The sequence below is a fragment of the Pygoscelis adeliae genome, unplaced genomic scaffold (genome assembly GCF_000699105.1).
Source record: "Pygoscelis adeliae isolate BGI_AS28 unplaced genomic scaffold, ASM69910v1 Scaffold148, whole genome shotgun sequence".
Lineage (NCBI taxonomy): Eukaryota > Metazoa > Chordata > Aves > Sphenisciformes > Spheniscidae > Pygoscelis > Pygoscelis adeliae.
In genome coordinates, this window is record NW_008825258.1 from 1074507 (window position 1) to 1098673 (window position 24167).

Below are 24167 nucleotides of genomic sequence, written 5' to 3' on the forward strand. Positions count from 1 at the left end.
CCGCAGCAGGGATCCCTGTGTGATCCTCTGAGCTGTGTCAGATGGGCAGCCACATGAGCGGAGATACCGCTTTTCTGTAGATGTTTGCATGCGTAACCTGGCAAAGAAAGCTCAGGACTTTCAGCTGTAAGGACTCGCGTGTTAAAACTGAATTAAAATATTGTCATAGCGATTAGAATGGCAAAACACACAGCCAGATCGCTAATGTCTTCTCTTTAACTGTGCACATTGAGTAATAATTATTTTATGAAGATACTGCATGGTAAATATTTATAAACAAAATAGGCAAACAGTGAGACCACAGTGAATAAATAACTATAAATGTATCTAAGTCCTGTTTCAGAATAAACTACAATTACATTCCTTCCTATAATCAATACTTCTTTTTTCCTTTCGCAGAGAGTTATACAGTTGTCAGTGTTCAGTTCCAATGGGATGACACTGGATATATTCTGGCTAAATTTTGGTTTAATATCAAAGTAGTATTCTTGTTCCATGCATAAAAACATAATCTCTAAATATAAATCTTTTTTGGTATAGTAATTACTGCTTCTTCACCAACTGTAAGAGCAATTAAGCCCCAACTAATGAGCAGTTTTCTACATTATAGTTATTCTGCTCTATCTTAATAACACTTATCTCATTAAATAGCTTTCTTCCTTCGGAAAAGAAATGTCTAAATTCATTACACGTTTTACGGCTACCGGTCAGAAGAGCTTAATCCTTTTATCTTTTAAGGCATTTTAGTTTCTTTCTTTTCACAGGTGCATCTGGTTCTGTTTACATTTTTTACCCATTTTAATTTGGCTTCTCCAGCCAGCTTAAAATATAAACTTGCTTTACCTGCAGGCCTGGGGCAGGGGCTTTCATCTGAAACAATGGGACTTAACGCCGGGCGAGGGAGGCATTCTGCTCGGAGAGCAGATGCCTGTAAAGTGTGAATTTCATTCTTTGCCTTTTTATCTAACAAGTTTAGGGAGCTGGCTTTTCAGAAAGTTGTGCTTTTGGCAGCCTTTTTTTTTTTTTTTTTTTTGGCATGCGTTCTAATAATTTAAAACACTGTGTTTTGAAACATCTGAAGCAGTAGCTAATGAACTAGTAAGGGGCCCTGCATTGTGTGGTTCAGTAGGGAGCAGCTCGGAATGGAAATGGCCCAAAAGGGTAAGGCAGCACTGCCAGGTCTGGTAGTTTTATTGTTAGTCTCACAGTATTTGGTGTTTTTCTTAAAGCCACAGCTGCTGGAGTCTTCTAATGAGAGGAAAATTCATCAGCTTCCATATAAAAATGCAGCAGTGGTTATGGGAGAGGAACTTGAAAGTCTGTCCCAAGTATTTCCTTCTGACTGAAAACAAAAAAGTCATAAGAAAAGACCCTCAGAACACTCTGGTCATATTTTTGTAGTCAAATATTATTGTTTGGAGACTGAAATGCATGGTGGGACTGGGGATACTATAAATCGAGAGGCAAGTTCTCTGAAGAGGCCCCTTCCTCTTCCTGACGTAGCACCGGCTGCAGCCCCCGTGCAAGAGCATGGCTCGGTGTGACTTGTAGGCTATGGCGAAAAGCCTCTGCAGAGGTAGTTTTAACCCAGGATTTTATAATTTTTTTTTTTTTTTTTTTTTTTTTTTTTTTTTTTTTTTTTTTTTTTTTTTTTTTTAGTTTAAGGAGCAAACACATCGCCTAAAATGGGGGGGGAGGGGAGGGGAGGATCCTAACGCTTTATTGAACCGTGTTGCCACAATTGTAGTCAGTGCTAATTCAAGGTACAGATAGAAAAAGTTGCAGTAAATCCTATGGTTATTTAGTTTTCCGTTTTAAAATGCTTGACAGTTTAAAACTGAATTTGTAGAAACACTATTAAATAAACTCTGACTGTGGCATATTTGCTTTAGGACCTTGTTTAGCAGAGCACTTAAGTAAATGCGTAATGTGAAGCCCATGAATAATATTATATTTGTGCAATGAATAGAGCACGTAAGTGAGCGCTCGGTGTCCGAGATATGAGGAGCCCTTGAACTGGAACTGTTCACACAATTAAAAGTTAAACATTTGCTGAAAAGACATTGGATTATTCAGCTATTTAAAGTAAAGCATGTGCTTAAGTACTTTGCTGAATCAGAGCCTATAAAAAGAAATGTTCACAAAAACATGTGAATGCTGAAAATGGAAACTAATCGCTAGCTAACAGATATTGTGTCGCAAACGCAAGCGAACTAAAGCTGGGTACGAGACCGTTGTCGGCTGAGTTAGCGCCGTACGTCTCACAGCAAAGCTCTACACTGTGAGCTTTGCTCTGAGTGTTTGTGCTGGCTGCCCTGGATGAGTAAAACTGGAGTCTCTTGTAGGGCAATAAATCCACTGCTTAGTTTGCAAGTCATCATACCAGGAGCATTATGCTACATGATGTGCATACCATAAAATGCAAGGCTTCTCTCAACCACTTAATAGAGGCATAAACTGGAGCTGTGAGGTAAACTCTAGAGGCTGAGTGTGAGTAAAGATGATCAATAAGATGTGTCTCAGTAACTACTAAATTAATAAACTTCTATTACTGATTTACTAGCTTCTCTGTGTTAGTGCAGTTATAAGTGGTTACATCCAGAATTTCCTTCAGAATAAGCCCTGCTTGCTTTTTTGCTGCTGTGAAAACCTGACAAGACCAGCGAGACCAGAAGGTGTATTATGTGGGCAGAAGTCAGCCAGCAGCAGTCACTGATAGTTAAAAAGAGACACAAAAAACCCTGGTGCAGCCACTGTCACAAAATCTTACTATTTGCATGAGCTTCTGTCATATAACTTTTTCCACCCGAAGGTGTGCACCAAGCTGTGTTTCTGAGAGCAGGCACTTGTACAGGGTACATCACAACCAAAGAAGAAACAGGAGTGCTATTTGTGCTTCTAAAATATTCATTAAAAAAGGCCTGGGAAAGATCCAAATAAATCCAATTTTACCAAAAAAACCCCACAGTTTCTTGCTGGAAATAAAGTTCTAGAATAAAGGCAACCTGAAGTAAATAGCAGTCTGTGTTTTTTTGCCCTTTTGCTTATAAAGATGATGGAAGTGGCTCTGAGCTGAGCACTGAAGGGTGGCTGGCATTTGGGCACCTGTGTGGGTCGCTTGTATTAGCCCAGCTTTTGGTATTGATGGTTTTGGTTTCTTTCTGTTATTTCCCATGGCGTTAGACTCTGTCTGGTATCTGTCAGTAAACTCAGGTGCACTGGAGTAGTGCCAGGATCAGTTGCTCAAAAGTAATGAGACTGACCAAAACAAATCAGGGGAGATTGAAAAAAGATAGTAATTTTAAGGCTCTTGTTTGCCTTCTGGCTCCTGGACCTTTCTTCCTTTCTGTTTTCAAATTTTCCTCTGAAGCCACAGAGCCTGGAAACTTTCTAGTTTAGAAAGCAGGACATAATTCATTCTCATGAGACCAAGGCTGCAGTCTTTCAAGTCCACCAACTACAGCTTTAATAAAGGCATTAAATTACCTAAGCCATGCTCTATAATCAGGAAGGTTGTGTTTAATTACTTATTTCGGTCCATGTTCCCAAACACTGCTTCTGCGATTACCTTATACTCAGAATACTCTAACTCATTCCTATAGGTTTGTACTGGCAAGAAATTCTAGTCATGGATTGAAATCTATTTTATATTTTACTCTGAACAAAACAAGACAGAAAGTCAGTCTGCTCCTCAAGAAAGTCTTGGCTTCAGCGTAAGATAATAGCGCAGGAATACAGACAAGTGCGGCGGTGCCGTGGGACAGTATTGCTTAGCGTAGTAGGAAGTGATCTCACCCCCACAGCGAGCTTAACTGGCATCCACATTTTCATAGATGAAACTACTAAGGGTTGACCTAAAGGAAAAAAAAAGAACTTTTGTAAATATTTGTAAGTGATTCTTAGTCTAGATCTGTTTATGTTTTTCTTCCCCATTGCCTTTGGCTGCTGCAAGTCCATTCACAAGTTCCATCTGAGCCAAAGGAAGAAATCTAGGCTTTTGGAGGATATCTGTGATTTAGGAGGGACAGTATTCCTTTACTCATCTTTGATCCAAGGAACATCCTCTAAGGCAGTGGAGGGCTCTGCTTAGGTCTGTTCAGTGTTTTCACTGAATTTCCAGCCTGGCTGACTTCCTCACCGGACGATAGTTCTGGGCAGCGTACGACCTTTCCCCAGGAGGAAAGTTGTCCAGCCCCAACTGCATTTACTAATCAAGACTCTCTGCAAGTGTATGGATAAGTCACTTGAGAAGCATGCATCTCCGTAAAGAGAAGATGCTGTCTCCTGAAGACCTCTTGCAGTCTACAATTAGAAGGCAAATAAAGTCTGTGCTGGAAACCTGATGAGCTGGCATTAGAAGTAAGCTGCAGATTGAAACTTGGAGAGCAATTGAACAATCTTTAAAAAACACCAAAACAAAACCCCCAACAGTGGCTTCTCAAGTCCTGATTTCTTCAGTGCTGAATACTTTCTGAAAGAGGTGAAAACTGTTTTTAAGGCTCTGTGGAGAGGTAACTTTATGAAGTGTAATGACTCATGCTCATCATGTCAGTGTGTGTTATCCAACTGTTTCTTCTGGCATGAAAATCTGTTACTTTTTACTGATACTGTAAGCGTGGAAGACCAAACAAAACCTGAGATCCCATCCCCTGGAACACAGCAGGTTTCAACAGCCTTTTGGAGATATAACAAGGTTTTCCTCGATATAGCAAATTGTTTACAGACCTGAGTAACTATCAAGGATGCCGGTGCTATTAAGTGAGGTAGTTAATTTTTGATGAAAATTAGAAATAACAAAACCTGGTTTCTATTCTGTGCATTAATATGCCTGTCAAGCAAATGGAAATATTATTTAAGGAAGATCTAGTTTGTAAATTAATACGGATTTCAGGCCTGGAGTAGAGAATCTCTATAAACTATGCAGCCAAGGCGAAGACCGCTCTGTTGGAGGTTGAGTGTGTGGTTCTGCATAACAGGTGAACTGAAAATGACGGGTATGACAGGAGCTATATTTAAATGAGCCAGTTGAAATCAGTGCAAGAATAGAGGAAAATGATATACACAAATCACGGTGAATTCTGTCCTCCGCAGATCTATTTCTTTTGTCACAAGCAAAAATTGCTGTGATGGAACATGAGGAACTAACTTCTGTGACCGAATGAGTCGAAACAACAGTCTGAGTTTGCCAAAGGTACATGCCTTGTGGCACGTGAAGGGGAAAGGAACAAATGTCTTCTGGACAAAGCTGAGCAAAAGAAAAGTTTCATTTTCCAGGACTTCAGAAGGATTTTTCCTTGTGTAGAAGGAAACTTAAAGATCACAATTCCACTGTTTTAGGTCAACGCAGCCGTAGAAGTTCTGAGCAAGAATTTGTCCCGAAAGGTCAAAGTTGGGATTAATAATACTGTGAATGGGTCTTTATTCTAGCCAAGTTCCTGCTTTTTTCAAGTATTTTTATGTACATTTTGGAGTTTCAGCTACTTTTGGTTTAAAGGAAGGACTGGGACAGTGTAGAGTGAGTGACATTGTTTTGTACGACACTAGCCAGGCTACACCAGTGTGGCATGAAGACCGCGCGCTTCCTGGTCTCTGGTACCAAGCAACTTAAGGTAATTAAAGTCATCATTTAGAGCGTGTTCAGATCAGAGGAGCACTCCACAAAGGTTCTGGTGTCTTTGTATTCCCGAGGGAAAGTCCTGGTGTTATCAAAGTCAGTGCCAGTCCTGTCACTTCAGGCAAAGACCGCCTTTCATGTTTCATCTTTCCAGTCTGCACTGGGGTCAGCCCAGTATCCCTGCACTGCTTCTGCAGTGAGTAATTCACCATCTATTTGTACCATAACCTTTCATCCTACAGATAGACAAGTACAGGAGTAACTTGACTCCAGTTTTACCTCTTGAAATTACTGAGATGACATGTGTTTCAAGTCATGTTCCTGGGTGGAGTCTTTTAGGTAGGGTATATAATAAATTGCATGTTTTTATTTAACGAGTTGTCACTGTCATTGAACTCTAGGCTTAAAAGCACTCTATGCTTAAAATAGCAAGTTAGCTTTTTTAATTTGATATAAAAGTTGAAATGTACTTCTGGACACCAGTAATCTCAGTAATTCACTGCGTTGAAGTGAATCTCCTCTTTGCTTTGGGTTTTTCCCCCTTTTTTCTTCTGTATCATATGGATCTTGTGTCTGTCCGTGTTACGTCAGACTTTCACAAGGTCCACTCAGGTTGATCTCCATGCTCATCCTTTCACTGAACATCTTTACTGCTTGCCAGTTTTTCCCCCTAAAGAAACTTCCTACATGTTGAGCAAAAGTGATAAAAATGGTGTACTTTTTTCTTACCACTCGAGAAGCTCCTGTTGGTACGGGCAGTATGGTGTGTGTTAGCATTGTATCAGAGAGACGCATTTCTCTTAAGTAGCGCTTTGTTAGGAAGTTCATTTGACTGAAAATATTTTGCATGCTTAACTACCTGCTGGTGAATTTTTCTATGCCAAGTAATGTGTCAGGAGCTAGCGGAGCATAGTAAGTTAATTACTTGTGTGCATACTGTGAAGGAAAAGCAAACAGCAAGGCACCAGTGATACGAAGAATGAGACTTCATTTCAGTCGCCAGAGACTGTGTTGTTAATGAATCCGCTCAATCAGCAGGGAATTGGTAGTGTAGATAAGACCAGGTATGGCTGTGTACTGATATGAAGATTAGTCCCTCATCCAAAACATTGGTTTTAGTGAGGGTTTGCTAATATTAAATAGTTTTTCAAAAGCACCGGTGAGATAGAATAACAGCCTGAATAATTATGGCTGTCTTGAAAAGACATGATGATGATGATGTGCTTCTGATGTGCTTCTAATGTGCTCTGCAGACACCATATAAATCCAATATCTTACAGATTTCACAGTTAAGTGATACACTCCAGATTCCATTTTATGGTGTATGTCACTGTGGACTGCCCAAATGCTGCTGTGACTATTCAGCACAGGGAAGGGTGTTCAAAGCTGGCTGCTGTCTTCCTCGCATCGGGCCGAGAGGGGTGGGGAGAGCTGTGCAAATGCACCTGCCTTGTTCCCGAGCATCCTCTGTGGCGGTACGTGAAGACGCTCCCATTGGAGGGAGCGGGCAGCTGTGAGAGCTGCAGGCAGGGAGGTTAAGGGACAGGTGATGCTCCTTACCTTGCCCTGGGTAAAATTCATCTCGGTGACAAGCTGTGGCTCAAAGCCTGCAAGCTGCACGCTGGGGTGACCGGTCCCTAAAGTGACAGTCCTTAAACGAAACGTTCATGCAATGCTGGAGGAAAGAACATTTATCCCAGCCTTTTTTTTGGGTTTTTTTTGGTTTTTTTGTTTTTTTACTCAGTGTTTGAATGTGCACCACTGGTACCGTGGGAGTGAATCTCCTGCAATGCTCGCCCTGACTCCATCCATCACAGCAGTCGCTTTGCTGCCAGCTCTCTGCAGCAGCTGGTTTTCCCCCACAGCAGCTGCTCAGCCGTTTGCATGCAGGTTACCCGCCGCAGGGCAGCGCCGGCAGGCGGAAAGAGGCTCTGCCTGTCCTGGCCAGGCAAGACCGCAGGGCCAGGGGACAGCAGGGCAGGAGGAGGGCTGCTGCTGGTGCTCTTCTCGAGAACTAATACGCTTCTACCTAAAACTCATCCAGGCAGGAGGGGTGCGATGGACTAAGATACACCTTAGGAACATCAGGTTCTTTTCATAACTTTGGTTTGTTGGGGTTTGTTGTTTTTTGGTTTGGGTTTGGTTTTTTTTTGTTTGGTTGGGTTTTTTTAAACTCTGGACTTTCCTAATTGGAAAACTAAACCGGTTTTGAATAGTTTAAGCCATTTAGCATAACATACTGGAAATGGCAGATATGGAACAAAAATGAGAAAAACGGTTGTAAGTGTTCTCAGCTACAGAAGCGGTGCTGTCTGCTAGAGTACATAGGCTGGACACTATGGCTGCTTATTGTCTTCCTATTTATTCCGACTCCTGATGCTCTTAAATTAATGGTAGAAACATGGACTGAATGTTAATGGAAGTTGAGGCCAGGGTTCACGATGTGTTGTTAAGTAAAAGCTGGCAATGTCCCAGAAACTCTCCCGGGAGCTATTTTACTGGTGCATATTAGTGAAAGGGACAGCTGGATTGAGAAGGCTGTTGTAACAGGGATGCCATTAAGAACTTAGTTGGCAAAAGTTGATCTTCACCTAAAAAGGAAATATCATAGCAAAGCCAGTTTTTGTCAAGGTTTAATGAGTGATTTCAGGGACTGCAGTGTTGTCTGTGATATAATTAAACAATAAGGTCCTAGTATGGTGGCTGTCTTCTGGTCAGGTTAGGATCAACAAGGGGTATTGGAAAGCTGAAGGTGACGTGTTTCAGCAACAGATAATTTTATCTTCCTGATTTTATTTTTTGAGCCACCCTCTGCTTAGGAGACTTCTGGTTTTTGTAATTTTAAACCTGAGCCAAAGCAACAAGTGAAAATCACTTTTGTAGCAGATTTCTTTTGAAATCATGAGTGCTCTCACTCCACCAGTGCCTCTGGATAGGCTTTATTGATATCAGCCCTCCCTCCCTTTATTCCCTTTCTATATTGCTCTGTGCTCTCTGTGGGTGTTTTATTAACCCACATCCTGCAAAAATTCAATAAAAATATACAATTTTTTCCTTTCTTTCCTCCTCCTTTTTTTTTTTTTTTCATGCTGGCTTTCAGAGACAGAGCTCTGGGGAAGGCTCCTTTGGTTAGTTACGAGGAACAGATGGGAATCAAGAAAAGGTACTTTCTGTTCCCGTACCCACCTAAATTGGAGGTAATTAAGTTACAGTGAGGCATCATTTACGTTAGCAGTTTCTTTGGTGAGATCAAGGCTATTAAGGGTACATGTGAGAAGTAGTAGGAATCAAGTCTGTGGTGCTTTGAGAAGTAATTGGAACTGTGTATTTCCTAAATGCATTTGCAGGCAGCCTGGTACTGAAGTCCGTAGTGGGACAGTTGAGTCTTGTACAGTTACTGCACTTTTTATCTCTGCAGCTCTTCTCAAGTTTTGAGCAATCCTTGCAGATGCTCTGATGAGACAGGTGAACTTCTCCCTTTATAAAGTAAGGGAGTGAAATGGAGCGTGTAGCTCCTGGTGGTAGGAAGGAGACAGAGAAGCAAGATGGGAATTTGAGATTTCCTGACTTAAATGTCACGGCTTATTACTGTCAGTGTCGTTCAGTGTTCATCTCTGAGCCGCTGGGCAGATTCAGCAGCACGGGAGCTTTGATGCTTCAGCAGGGTCTCAGTCAAGCCCTCAAACAAGCCAAGATTTCTGGTTTAAAGACAAAATGCCACCATAAAAGGGTTCCTTAGCCCACCATGCCTGTGCTGGCAGGTTTTCCTCTCGCCTCACTCCTCCTACAGCCTGAGGTCTCTCTACCACAGTTTCAGCTCAGCAGCCGCTCCCAGGCTGCTGCCCAGTTTCAGCTTGGGCTGCATCCTACAGGGGCCATCACCCACAATCCGGCTGTAAGGTCACAGGCACAGAGTGGCAAGCTGTCTGCTCGGCCGCCTCGCTTCTGCCTGCTCTGGGTGTTGGCAAAGGATGCTGTAATTAGCACCAAGCCAAATTCAGATCCTCCTCCTTCCTCTTCTTTCAACAAAGTCTTCTTGAAGCCCCCCCGGCCTCCATCTGCATCTAACAGCTCTTGGGTGGGAAAGTTTCCTGCCCAGTTTCTTCCTCTTTTTCCTCTGTTTTATTTTCTGAGAGCTTTATTCACGCTGTGCTTTCTCCTTGGAGTAGCCCAGATGGAACGATGGTTTACATCAGCATTGTATGTGCTTGTGCTCCTTCTTCATCTGTTTAGTTCCATGAAACACCAGACTGATTTCTTCTTTTATCTTTGCTCTTTGGAAGAATTGGTGTTTCTTTTCTCTTCTGTCCCACGGGAAGGTTGATCACCTTTCTGTTGTGCTAGTGTGTTACGCAGCTCAGGGAGATGGCTTTGGAGAAGACAGCATGAAGCAAAGTTGTTACAAAATAGGGAAGGTTAGCCCAGGAAGGCTGCATGTTTTCAAATTTGAGGTGCTTCACGTTGGGTTGCTTGCAGCTCTGTCTTGCATTGTTTGGTTGTAAGCTTTTCAAGGCAGGAGCTGTTTGTTGCTCTGTACATGGAAGAATGGACCCCCTCTTCCTTCTGCAGTATTTGGGCACTACAGCAATATAAGTATTTCTGCTGTCAAGGTCCGTCATTATACAGCTATTACCCTGTAAAGGAAAAAAGGATAGTGAGAGAGAGAGACCCTTCCGCGGAGAAAGTTGTCCTGGACATGACCTGTCTGAGGCACCCGTGACCTGTCCGAGGCACCCATTACTGAAATGTATGTCTTCCTCCCAGCACGCAAAGTGCTGTCGTTGAGCTACTGCATTGATTCATAATACATCTTCATTCAGTAATTTCCATTAGGATTTATACTTTTTAAAATTATTTTTAGGAAGAAATCTATTTTTATGTCTGTCCCTAGCCTTCATGGAGCTTTACTCAACGAGTATAGGAATAGAAGAAAGTTAATTTACAATGTCTTCATATAAAATAATCTCCTGTTTTCTCCTTACATTGTAAGTTATCACCTTGTTTATTATATGCAGCTCAGGGTAAGCAGTTTTAAAAAGGCCTCAGTTATGAAATGAATGGTGTGAGATGTCAGATACATTTATTAAAAATGCAGAAAATTATAAAAAAAACAGAGGATGGAGATGTATATTGTCCCAGTCACTTGCCACCAGCAGGCACCTTCTATACCACAATTTATCCTCCCACTCAGTGAGTTCTGCATAATGATTTCATTGATATTGTTGTGCTCTGTGCTCAATATAAATATTTTTGAAGTATTAGAGTTACAAAACTCAACAGCTCGTTACTTGTGTCTATCAAGAGTTTATTGTGTGAGACACCCCTTAAAAACCCCCAAACTCTTTTGCCAGCACAGCTAAAATTAGTACCATTTTCACTTTTCTGTGGTGGTAAATTATTCAGCTCACAAATGCTAAAACCTGAAATGTTTATGGAAAAAGCTTGTTTTGGTAATTACACTTACTCCACTTTACTGTGAGCTTCCTGCAACATTTGTCTTAAGGTCCTGGTGTTTCCTGATGTTGGACATTTATCATATATTTGTGCTGCTGGCAGGTTGATAGGTACAGTGGGAGCTTCATACAAGATTCATGGCAGCTTCATACTTTTTTGAGGAACAAAACTAGGATGCAGAAAATATGTATATGTATGGGGGATATATATAAAAAAAACCCCAACAATGTGTTTGTGACTATGTAATACAGATGTTCACATACATACTAGGGAATGCAAAGGTTTTGAAAACATACACATAAAAAATTTTGCCAAAAATAATTGAAGATTAGAAGGTTTAATTAAAGAACCCAGCAATAATTGTAGCATCTGTGGATATGAAAATTTAAGGAGAACATGCACCTCACTGTCTTCAGGTTTAAAAGCTGCAGACATTATAGGATAGTTTATATTTAGGAGCGTGGTTTTAAGTCTTTCTTTTCTCTCTTTGCACCTGCCACATTTTGGCAGTGAGACGGTATCACTGACAAAATCAGTTTTGAAGATTAGCTTCACTTTTACAGCCCCATGGCTGGGCATTTCTGTCGGTGTGGTGGCATCGGTGCAGAAAGGAGCTGTTGGTGCTTCTGAAGTTGCTGCTAGCAGTTGCTCAAAGGTTATCTAAATTCAAACCCTTTTTGTTCCGTCTTCCTGTATTTGTGTTTGTTCTAACAACTGCCGGTTAAGATATCCCTTATCAGAGATTGTTCTTGGGGAAAATTTCTTTCAGCTTCTTTCAGTTCTCCAAAAAACTGTCCTTGGCTGTTTACGACTCTCACACGTCTTACACACACTTTTCCGTACTGAGCTTGCAGACTGGATGATGCTTAGACCTGTTTGGGTCTCAGCAACCTCTTCAGGATCTTGCTCTTGGTATTCGATCTCATTTTTCAAGCAGTAATTGGAATTTTCTGCAAGCATGAGTGTCTCATGTTAAACAGAGTGATGACAGAGAATAATAAAATGAAAAGCCCTTTTCCCTCAGGGTAGGAAATCCTGAAATCTTTGTTCAAAACAGCACTGTGAACTCTAACTACAGGCTTTCCTTCTCCATCTCTTTGATTTTGGTATGCCATCATTTTAGAGCAAGACAGTGTAATTTCAGCAACTTTTCCCCCTAATATAATGATTCAACAATTTGATTGCTTTGTCTGCAATGGGAAGGCCCCTGAAAGATGCCACTGATTTTTATCAAGGCTTTCAGGAATTTTTATACCTTTACCTCTGCAGCCTCATGATAAATCACTCAGCAAGAGCTACGTCATTCAAATAATTCTTTTCTGCCTTATGCAGTCTTTAGGCTTCATCCTACGGGTTTCACTTTATTTCTTCTTTGTAGGAGGGAACTGGAGGTGAGAGGAGAGGGTGAAGGGAGGCTGATTTTTTGGCTGATCTGGATCTGCAGTATGTGCCTTACCTCCTGTCATAACTCACATGGCATAAGCACCTTCCTTTGGTCCCTTCCTGGACTTACTGGTAGAGTTGCTTTTAAATGGCAAAAAGTGATGCTGCAGTCTTAGTTTATGGCATCAAGTAACAGTTTCAATCTTTTTGTCCCAAGTAACAGAGAGAAGCCCCAGACTGAGATTTTTGAAGGATCTTAAAATGCATTGAGTTCCATAGTGAATTTCACTCATTTTTGATTGTTTTAAACTATTTTTTTTCCTGTTTGAAAATTCAGCCTGGTATAGAAGTTCATTGCTTTGTAGCTGAGCAAGGGCACCACTTCCTTGTTCTTTCTCAGTGTGGAAAAAGGAACTGGTTTTGTTTACTGGTGGTGACATTTCTTTTCAGTGTTTCTTGAGATTTGGCTCGTGATGGAGCAGTTCAAGTATGACAGGGACTCAGAGGCAGAGATTTACATCTTTAGTGTTGCTCAGCTAAATGCTGAGATGGGTGGGCAAGTCATAGCTGCCAGTCCGCGCAAAGTAAAGCATCCCTATTTATCCAGAGCCTGTAAAGCTTGCAGAGGTTCTTACCTACTGCGGTCCTTTAAGTTAAGCTACCCATCCAGAGCTGTGCAAGCAAAGGTTGGGAGGTTTTTGCGTGAAGAGGAAATGCTATTTCATTCCATCCATCCTTAATAATTGGTTGGATTTTGCCATAAGAGAAGCCTGGAATTTTCCCTTTATACCCACTTGCGCTGAATGGCATCATACTGTCACATATCTGAAATAGCGAGACGCTTTTGGAAATTGTGTGTCAGAGACTGTCCCCATTGACTTTCAAGTGAGATCTGGCTTTTAAGCACTTGAATCCTTTCTGATTTTGTTTCCTGTGCTTTAAGCAGGAAGGCAGCCTGTGGTAGATGCTAGAGGCAACCAGCTTGGTTGGCATCACTAACATACTCGACCAAATACCACTGCCATCCAAGAAGATACCAAGCTACTGCTTAGCAGGTCTTTTGCCCTATTTTGGATGAGCTGGTCCCACATCCTTCCAACCCAGCAAGAAAAGAGCCTTTGCTGCTTTACATGAGCTACGGGCATGCTGCCTTTAGTATAGATCACATATTCACGTGAGGATAGCTGTTGGCGTTACAAAACTGACCGTGCAAGTAAACGGCAAGAGCCGTCTGCATGTGGGGCAGTGAGGACAAAGTAGGGCTAGAAAGGGGTGAGGGATATAAGCCTTTCTGCAGTGCCCTTTTACTTACGGCTCTGTAAATATCTGCCTTGCACATAATCACGGATGAATGATCTCCCATATTAAGATGATGGGGTAGGATGTCCCCATGAAGTGACCAAGCTAATTTGCTTTAATTGCCGAAGTGAGGGGTTTTGGTTGCTTTGCAATCATTACTACCATTTTCATTCAAAAATGAGAAGTTAAGAGGTATCAAGTATAGACGAAGATTTGTCTGAGCTCATTTTGTTAAAAAAATCAACAATAAGAACAAATAAAAACCCTCAAATTAAAACGCCTAAACTAGTTCTTTGCATGCCAGGCCTGGGATTTAAAATCAGATTTTTGTGAAAAATGTTACAAACAAGTGAAATTAAAAAAAAACCACAAGTGTTGATATTTGTACCTCTTTCCCAATTTGTAAATGAATGATCAAAATCACATTACTCAAAAATTGCTAATGTCTGTTAAACTATATCTGGATGTTGTGTGAAGGCATGTGTGTCACACGCCAGTCTGTATCAGAGTAGCTGATCCATTAATTGGAAAATGATTCAAAATCAAGGAAATGCCAGTGGTTTCAATAAGAGATGTTTTAAAGAAAAGATTGTGGAAGAAAAATAAATATATTTGATTTTTTTTAAAGTGGAAGTTTTTATACAAGCTTTAATTAGATTTTGGCGGAATACATTATTTTAATGGTTTTTCATTAATGAAGACTGCTCATTGTTTTGGTTGTACAGTAAAAAGGAGGAAAAAAGTAATCTTGGATTCTATTTAAAGAGCAGCCTGTGTATTAAAAAACTATTAAAGATACTGCAGTCACTGACAGAAGGATTTTGCATGAGAAAAGAATGCAGAATCCATCTAGGAAGCATCAAGTAATTTCAGACAAGGATGGGTGATAACATCTCTGGCGTTACGTGTTGTTTGAAACATCGCCTGTAAGAAGCGGTGGTGTTGCTGAGGTTCCTGACCCCAGCTCTGCTTTCACGCCTTGGAAGCCAGCGGCGCTTTGCCCCTGATTTCAGCGGAGATAAGGTCAAGTCCCCAGAGACCTGGCTGCGATCCAAAATGAGCTCGCGAGGTTGCCAGCCCCGGGAGATCGATGGGCTCTGCAGCTCCCTGAGCTGCAAGTGGACACAGGGCAAGGTTTTGGTGGGGCTGGAGTTACTGGGGCTGCGATGGAGAGGTGCTCTGTCCTGTGCGCCAGCCCGAGACGGGGAACAGAGCAAGTCTCCATGTAGCTCTGTGTGAAAACACCCCGCGACAGCTGGGAGTGGGTGGCCTCCTCTCTGCAATGCTCAAGGGATCACTGTGGCCAAATTCCCTTTCCTCACTGCTTTCCTTACCCCCTAGCCCCATCCCGTCACTCAGGTGTTCTCCAGTTGCCATCTTGTCTTGATGCCATGCGTTTGGTTGCCCTGGGGGGTGAATACAGCCCTCCTTCCCTAGCGTGTGCACTTAGCTGTCGGACCCGATGGCATGATTTCCTGGAGGCAGGACACTGATTTCAATAGCTGAGGATGCCAAATGTTATCAGTCCGGCCTGTTTCTGTGCTGCTCGTGCATCAAATACTCCAGCTCCAGGATGGGGCTGCCTGATGTTTACCTCTGCTTGCAGGTTGTCTCACCATCTCAATGGAAATGTGTATTATTTATTAACACAGGTGAGGGCTCTTAACTTGTGTTTGGGTTTTGAAAACCAAATTATTTGTCAGCCCTTAAAAGGCCAACTCAAATTCATTCCAAATTTTATTTGATTAAAGCCACGATGCTTACTGTTGGAAAAATGAAATACAAATAGCCAGTTACCCTGTTTCAGGTGGGTAAATATCACACACAGAATGAAGAGATTTTTTTTACTAGGTTTAAGTGAAACAGAGTCTTTATTTAGTGTCATGTTTTTATTTAAAAGCATTTATTTAAAGTTCTAAAAAACAAAGTATTCAATAAAGCAAGACAGGTGCAACTGCAAATGATTAATGATATAATTCTCAGTACTTTATAAAGTGTCTAACGCTGAAGAGATTTATACAGTGCAGAATGGCAATTGTGCTTTGATGGAAGGAATAGGTAATCAATACCTGCAAGCTTAGAAAAAGTGTTCTATTTCCTCCTTTAATGATATAGGGTTTTTTTGCAAGGCAAGGATGTCTGGAGCATGAGACACTTGGAAGAAGAATTAATTTGAAATCTGTAGTGGAAGATCAGTTTCAATTAAAACTGCACTTAAATGTCCATGGAAAAAAGCAGGCACTTAGGCTTAAACCTTCTGATGGCTATCAGTGAATAAATGAATCCCACTGCACTATTCTTGATTACATTTTATAGGTTGTTGAGCTATTTTTTTCTGGGGAGGGGATATAATTTATTTACTTTGGTCTCAAACTCAAAAATACAAATTTGCTTCTCACCCCCCTAGCTCTGCTTTGCCTTTTCACGCTAATTGTTAAAGCTGGGATGGCCCCAATCCTGTACAGCTGGGAATGGAGATGTTGGGGTCATGGCCTCTATTTCTGTCTAGAATTGCTGCCATAATGGTGTAGGTCGTATTGCATGTAATAATTTGCATATCAAAAACTTCTGAAAGAAATTAATGGAAAACCTAGCCGTTTATAAAATCCTGTGCTGATTGTAACTAGCAGGTCTTGAACCTCTAAATCAGAGTTTAGCCTTATGACTGTAATTTGGGATGTCAGGACTTGGAGTCACTGCACCAGCACTAAGTTGGGGTTTTGAATTGCTGAGAGAGTTTCATTGCATTAGATTTTTCTTTAATAATTCAGCACCAATACAGAAACATTTTATGCATAAAAACTAATACTGTCACATGAAGAGAGCAGATACTGCTAGGCTTTTTTTTGTAAATTATAGATTTAGAACCAAGTGAAGCTACTGTAGTTATAGAAAGATATCTATTGCTATTTAATTAATCCAAACAAGTTTAATTTAAAAAAAGCACCCTTAATGTTTTTTAAAATGATACAAAGCTATACAAGCCTTTAAAGGTCTGTGAAAAACTACATTTCAGCGAGAGTCAGTCCAGGTACCTAAGTCACTTGAGGTTTTAATTCAACATGGTGGTTGGTTGGTTTGTTTACCCTTATGGCTTATTTTATTCATTTTGACAGGACAGTTTTCACTGCAAATTGGTTGAGAGCTGGCTATGCTTTAAAAAAAAAAAAGTCTTTATGACAAGATGCATGGAAGGAACCCTACAGTCCCTGTTAAAATAAATCCACCTACTAAAAAAAAAAAAAATCTCCCCATTGACTGAAGGGTCACCAAAATACTTAAAAAAGAAAAATTTCAGTGCACAGCTCCTTTTGAATGCACAGCTGAAACCACTGCGATAGCCTCTGTGAGCAGAGTGCTTTTGAAAAGCTTACCCCATGTTTATAACAAAGCCAAAAAAGGAGAGCTGGCAGGTTTGATGATTATGTGTAGTACTAAACATTTTAAAGCAAATTCCCAAATTTCATGGAGTAAATGCAAGGTTATATGAAAAGTAAATCTGAATTGCCAATTAATTCACTGCAAACCAATTACGAAGAGCATCCTGAGTCAGGAAAAATATCTGTGTTTGAGTGGAACATGTTTGGTTTTCCCCATGTAGGGTTTTTAATAATTCTGTTCTCCTTGGTTGTGGTACATTGGGAAATGAACTGAAAGTGGCTTTTGCTGACAATACAAGTTGAACCATGAGATAAACGAAACTGATTTTTAACCTGGGCAGATAATGTAAATGATTTTTAAAGGATGTTGTGATTTTGCCTAATTGTAGTTGAAAGTAAAACACTTTCTTGCTGTTGTTTTGGTTACCATGCAGCATTCATGTGTGATGACTGTAGCACAGAATCTTGCTATTGATGAAGTGTCCTGAATTAGCCCACGGGAAGATAAGAAGAATGCATTTTGCAACTAGTCAGATTAAAACCCAGGGGCCAAAGAACTGGCCTTCACAACTGCTGGGTTTGGATGGCACTAACTGAATTTACATACACTTCTTAGATGCAAGGGTAATAAATGTATATTGGTGTATCACTTACTGCTGTCTGCCTATCGAACAGACGTGCTGACTGTGTAGTTTGGACGTACGATACAGGTATGACATCAGGGTTCTCAGGAGAGCAGAGTTCAACTCTGGGTTGTAACTTGGTTTTGGTAGATGAGCTTGGGCAAATTGCTTCCCTTCTCAGGCCACCAGTTTCCCTGTCTTTACGTGACAATAATGGTGCTGATCCCTGCTGTAAAGCACTTCAAGAACTGTGAGCAAAAAGCGCTTTAGAAGATCTCTGTGCTGTTCTTTCAGGAGCTTAAACCACTGTTAGCGCTCATAGGAAGATAATATCTTAGTCTCCGATAATACAAGTTAAGAGTTGGAGAGGGAGGTCATAAGAGAAATTTGAAATTCACTGGAGATCCTCCTGTGTGTGCTCTCGAGGGCCCCTGGTGTTATATTGCATCTAAAGCTGGTATTTGGTGGGGATGACAAGGTCTTTGCCTGACACCTTTTATTTTTACGTATTATCTTTTTTGACTGTTTGTGCTGGAGAACCTCGCAGAATGGGCAGGGTGGGTTAGGGCTGTGGCAGACAACCTCTGGCTGGCAGGTTTAGTGGTGGTTTGCGATATTGCCTCTCGCAGCTCCACCACCACACCGTAAGACACTGCTGCTTTCCTTCTCCCAGCAGCAGTGCTGGTGCAATCCTGTCACGAAATTTAGTTAAACAATTTGGGGGTTGAGGACTCATTAATACAGCAAAAAGTGATCTGGAGCTGGTGAAAGCTCCGGAACAGGGGCAGGATGCACTCCTCCTCCTGTGCTTTGTGAGTTGGGTGGACAGCTGTGATAACAGCAATATCTTAAACTACTGAAAAATACTTTAAAGCGTTATGCTGAGCCCACGAGGACCCTGACGTGCTGGGGACAGAGGCTGCTGGTGTCCTATCTCTTCGCAGCTGTAGCATGCTCTTCTCTTACTGACCTTGCACAGTGGCTAGTGATGGGCTCACAAATTACAGAAGCCTATATTGCTTTCTAGAACTTAAACTCCTCCCTGTAATTTTTTTAAATCAAAAAAAGAGAGTAGAGGGGAGGAGAGGTGACAGCGTTTGGCTCTGTGTCTGCTTTTGGCTAGCTGTCATGTAATATGGATGGCTCTGACGTGCGCAGGTACAGATGCACATGTAAGACACTGCCCATCAGTCCTTGTAGCTTCTCATTTACTGCTAATATTTGACTTGACTTGTTTTGAGAGAGTAGTTTACATCAGGTGAGAACAGACTGTGCTAATAAAGAAAACAGAAAACTCGTGTAAGAGCAGCAGCAAAAGAAATCGGTATTTTCCTTGACAGGTCATTGTCCTCTATACCTCCTCCATCCAGAGTAATTTTTTTTTTCCCCCTTTGTTGTTTTCTTCAAATTTACTAATATACATTTAATTCTTTCTTTTCATCTTTTCTGGCTTCAAAACCTCCAAAAGAAATGAGAACATTAATAAAGATCATATTATCTAAGCAGAGTATTACACAAACACGAGTTAATGGATAGCTGGTACATTATTTGTCTTGTGAAAAAGTAAATGATATACTAATATATTAAGGCTGAAGCTTTAGGAAAGTTCCTCTAACGCCATGCTAATTCATAACATACGCACGAGGGGAACTTGGGAATTGCAGATAGTTTTACAGAATAGGAATTTAAAAATAATTTTAAAAAAGGCCATTGTTCGTTACTGCTGGAGGCAAAGTTGGAGTACTGCTCAAAGCTAATGGATTTCAGTCTTGTCCTAAGTTTACAAGTCTTAACCTCTTTCAAATGCAAGAAGTGTAACTGTGGAGTTACCTGGGGAGCTTAAGTGCTTCATCGTCTTACTTAAGAGTTACCCAGAACTATTGAGCCACTGGAATGTTAATTGGCGTTGGTATTTTTTAACAGGTACCTATGGTCCTGAGCACTGGGTTACTTCCAGTGAGAAGTGCGGAGGGTCTCACCAGTCTCCCATAGACATTGTAGACCATCAGGCGCATGTTGGAGATGAGTATCAAGAACTGCAGCTTGATGGTTTCGACAATGAATCTTCGAACAAGACTTGGATGAAAAACACAGGAAAAACGGGTATGTTCTTTTCTGTTTGTCTCCGGAGCCTGCCTGCAGTCAATTAAAAATTCAAGCCATGTTCCACCCTCCTCCTTTTTCATTATTCTGTTGTTTGGATTTTGCTGCCTTTTTTTTTTTTTTTTTTTAAATAATAATTTTCCAGCAGCAGCCACCTATCTCTGCCTCTACATTCTGTGCAAAGCTAGTTCTGCAGATTGATTTTAAGGGTTTTTTTTAAGGGATTTTGGTTTTTTTTTAGGTTCTCGGTATAAAATGATTCTCTTGGTAGTCAGTTGTTGCTCAGAATAAAAGGCTGTATAAGAGTTTTAAGGTGTAACCTTGAATTATCAGCTTTGGGAGGTTGTAACATCTAATCCAAAAGAATGCTGAGATGCAAGACTCAGACTTTTGTAGGAAAGGGGAAGTCTTAGAAATTGGAAGGTTTTAGAGAAGAAAGAGCAATAACTGCTCAGAGTAGTAGGGGCTTATTAATGTGTTTCTGATATGATTATAGCACTGTGTTCTTCGCTGAACTGAATCCTCTTCTGCTCTGTCTGTTCTGGCTTTTAGTGAAAAGAACAGTCGGAGTACTGCTTATTTTTACCAAAACAGTTCACCAAAAGGTCAAGGTTGATTTATATGCAAAGCCGCGTGCATTTGATTACTCTTTAATTCTAAAAATGTAAAAAGCAGAAATTATAAGGCCACCCTCTTCATTTGACAAGGTCAAATATTTTTAGGGAATTGGATTAAACCACTAATTAATTCAATTTTATTTATTGGAAGTATATTTTTATCTTTATTAACATTCGACATGCATCTCTATAATGCTTTACGTAACATGTCCCTAGTTCAGAGGTCTACTAGCAAAACCCAGGGCATGTACCCGCTCCGGGAGTTTGCAGCACAGCTGTGCACGCAGCGTGACCTCAGATACACCCATTGCTTCCAGGGGACTTTGGATCTGAGCCGCAACCTGGAGTCCAGCAAACGCTTCAGATCTAGTTCCAGCAATTCAGGATCTTAGCGGGAGTTGAGAGGAGTTGTCCCTCAGATGAGATGGAGTGACAGGCTGTGATCCTGTTTTCTTTCACCGCAAAGCAAATCCAGATAACATCAGCGACCACCAAGCATAGCTTGGGTTTTTGATGCATTACTGAGAGTTTTCTCCAGCTTCACTAAGAAATGCTCCTCTCTGCTTTGAAATCCTGACCTTGTTGCCCTTTGTAGCAACATGAGGCTCAGGCAAGGTTGAATGCTATGGAAATTTGGTGCTTAATTAATCTATTCATGTTATGCACCCTGCCCCTTTGGTCACAGAGGGGTGTTTGTGGTAACCAGCAATAAATGTAATTTAGAAAAGTGATGGTGCTGTTCTTCTAAGAAAGATGCTAATGCTATACTGTATGTGTAATAGGAACATATTGCTGCACATATAATAGGAAACCATGTTGAACCAAAACGTGCCAGCAAATTTTCCAGTCTCCACGCAGTTGGCAATGAAAGCTGTATCTTCAGCCTTCTCTTCTGAGTGATTTTAGCACTGCTGCTATATTTGATTTCCTCACCCATTGGGGTATGGATTTTTGATGACAAGTTATTGCTTCGCAGAGCAACAGTAACTGTCACTTTTCTTGGTAACTTACGTCCTTTTACTGGTAACATGAAGACTCTTTTTGCCTTGCTGTCATCCCTGATTTCTTCTGCTGAGCTCTTAACTCCTCCCTTATTTTATCAAGTCTCATTCCTTTTCTTGGTTTTCTGACCTTTTGAAGAAACTTGCCTGGGATTAATTTTTAAGGTGGTAAGTGGTAGAGCAGCAAACCCGGTAGGATGTTTTGGCTTGTGGGTAGAATATAGAGGCAGGTCGTGCCATAAATTGCGATGCATTTTGGCAGCAGAGTCTTGGAGCAGATGGCCACATGAGACCTTCATATTGCAGACTGACAGAGACAGTAAACTAAATATCTGTTTAGGCAATGGTGACGGATGTAGAGGGCATTTCTCAGCAATTAATGACTGGTTAAAAGAGACGGGGGTCCGAGGAAAAGCCAAAGGCGCTTAACCTTGATGCTCATTAACTGGCAGGAAATGTGTTACTTGGGTTATTGTTACTGCTATTGGACCTAGTAATTTTTCTTTTAGGATAGAACAATTAGTTATTTTTATGCTCTGAAATGTTAAAAGGTAAAGAGGTTATTGCTCTTTAGATTTGTTGTGCTCTTTCTTGTTTCCCTTCCCTCCCCCTCTACCCCATCAGGTAGACAATGTACAGAAAACAGCGTTTCATTCAGAAAATGGCAATGGGTTCAGTAAGCCCCTGTCTCGACTAGAAATGCTTTTGTGCATGATTCCACTGGCAAAGGCACTAATGTGGGCTCGATTTCATCACCATAGTAGCTGGTTCCCAAGTGGTAAAAAGCACTTGGAGACTATAAGCACATTTCATAGTTGTATTTGCATTAGTAGTTCTCATTTGTGCCACCTTATAATTGTTAGCTGGTGTCAGCCGGGCCTGAGGCTGACAAGGCTTCTTTGAGCCCAGCCTGCCCCATGGGAGCAGTACCCTTGCCAGCATTACACAGACATTGCTACTTTACCCCTTTTTAGGTCACTGAGAACTTCTAAAAACTCCTTCCACTTAGAGAAACCTACTAAAATTTCTGCCCAGAGATGTGTTTTTGTTGAGTACCTCTCCTACGTGATGTGATGTGCATCACTCTGCCTGGTCCTGACCATCAGAGCCACTCTGCTAAGGCAGGGGAAGAGCTGCTTTGTGTCCAGGTTTATTTTTGCCCTCACGAGGGTGATGAGCGCATATCACAAGGGTGATATGCCCTCATCAGGGCATACAGCTCCAGCCCTGATCCTGCAAATAGCATCGTGCAATTGTGATCCTGGTGGCTGTGCACCACCTCCTTTTGGTTTTGTAATCTCAATTATATAGTATTTTAAATTAGTGGGCTTTGGGAGTTGATTCTTTGCTGTGCACTCTACAGAAATCATTGGATAAAAGAGGTGGCTCCTGAAGCCCGGTAAGGTGATGTTTGTTTATTCCGGTCCTGAATACTAGAGATCACGTGGAAGGGAGGGAAGCCTCCAAATCGCTGGCAATAAGGGGATGCTGCTAAGATAGGAAGGTGATGGGAACATGTGTTGTACAGCTCAGCAGTTTAAGAAATACTGTAAAATGAACAATTAGATGAACATTTCAGACTGTACATCCTCCTAATTATCCTTTTAATTATTCATCTAAAACAAGTAAAATGACCCCTGACAGAGCCATAAATGATTTAGGAACTATCAAATATTTATTAGATGCAACTGAATCCCCACAGAGGTTTTTAACAGATGCACAGGAATCTGCTTTCCTGTATTCCTCATCTCCTACAATTTTATCTTTGGAATTTATAACCAATTGAGTGAGACTTTCAGTATTTAAAATACTGCTGAGCTCATTGAGAATTTTTTAAGGGAGGAAGAGAGCAGTGGTGCTTTCCGTCACTTATGTTACACAGATTTGGTGTAAGAAGACAGTGACCACCAGTAGTACCCTGGCTGACCCAGGTAGTATCCTGCAGCCAGTCCCGCACCACCCGTCTTCCTACACAAACACTTTGTTGCAAAGGGAGTGCCAAAAGAACCAGAAATCATGGAAGAAAATTAGCCCCGTGATGTCACTGGCACAATTTGGAAACATCTGAACATCTCATGCAATTTGACATTTAGATGGTTTTAACATGAATGATTTAAAGTCACAATGTGTCTAAATTGTACAGTTGTACCTGAGATGAGGCTGCTGTAGCCAACTGTCTGGACTCACGAGAGGGCAGCCCTGGTGCGGCAGAAAGCCCAGCCTGCAGCGAAGCCTGCCACTGATTCACCAACAGAGGAATAACTTTTATTTCACAACTGGCTTTTTTGTTTTTTCAGCAGTGAATAAAAGCCTCCCTCTTACATAATAAAATTGGATTTATATTAATGTTCCCGTTGTGATGACACAGTTGGCTTGAGAACACAGAGAAATCTCTGTGGGTTATGCTATTCCCGTTTAAAAAAAAAAAAATCCCAAAACCAACCCAAAAACTTTAATCACAGGATTCTGGGCACAGCAAGCGGTGGTCTGCAACGGCTTTTACAAGAACAAAATTCTAATTTTAGTTCTGTTTTTAAGCAACAGTTTTGTAAGGGATGAGAAGAACGGATTTTGCAGGGAGTAATTTTTAGGAATCATGCATATTAAAAATGGGAGATGCTAGAAAGGCAGATGATCTTGTAGTGAGAGCAGCAGACAGGAATTTTCTGAAAGCTGGATTCAGTCTTGGTTGG

At 41.1% G+C, this 24167-nt stretch overlaps 1 protein-coding gene across 1 annotated transcript in view; it reads left to right on the plus strand.

Moving 5' to 3' along the window:
- PTPRG (protein tyrosine phosphatase, receptor type, G) overlaps window positions 1–24167 on the plus strand; it is a gene marked incomplete at its 5' end in the record, with an annotated part of 319745 nt that overhangs the window by 108882 nt on the left and 186696 nt on the right. The window contains one exon of the mRNA XM_009329498.1: window positions 19677–19856. Within this exon, the coding sequence (XP_009327773.1) occupies window positions 19677–19856 (180 nt within the window). The remainder of the gene's footprint in view (window positions 1–19676; window positions 19857–24167) is intronic.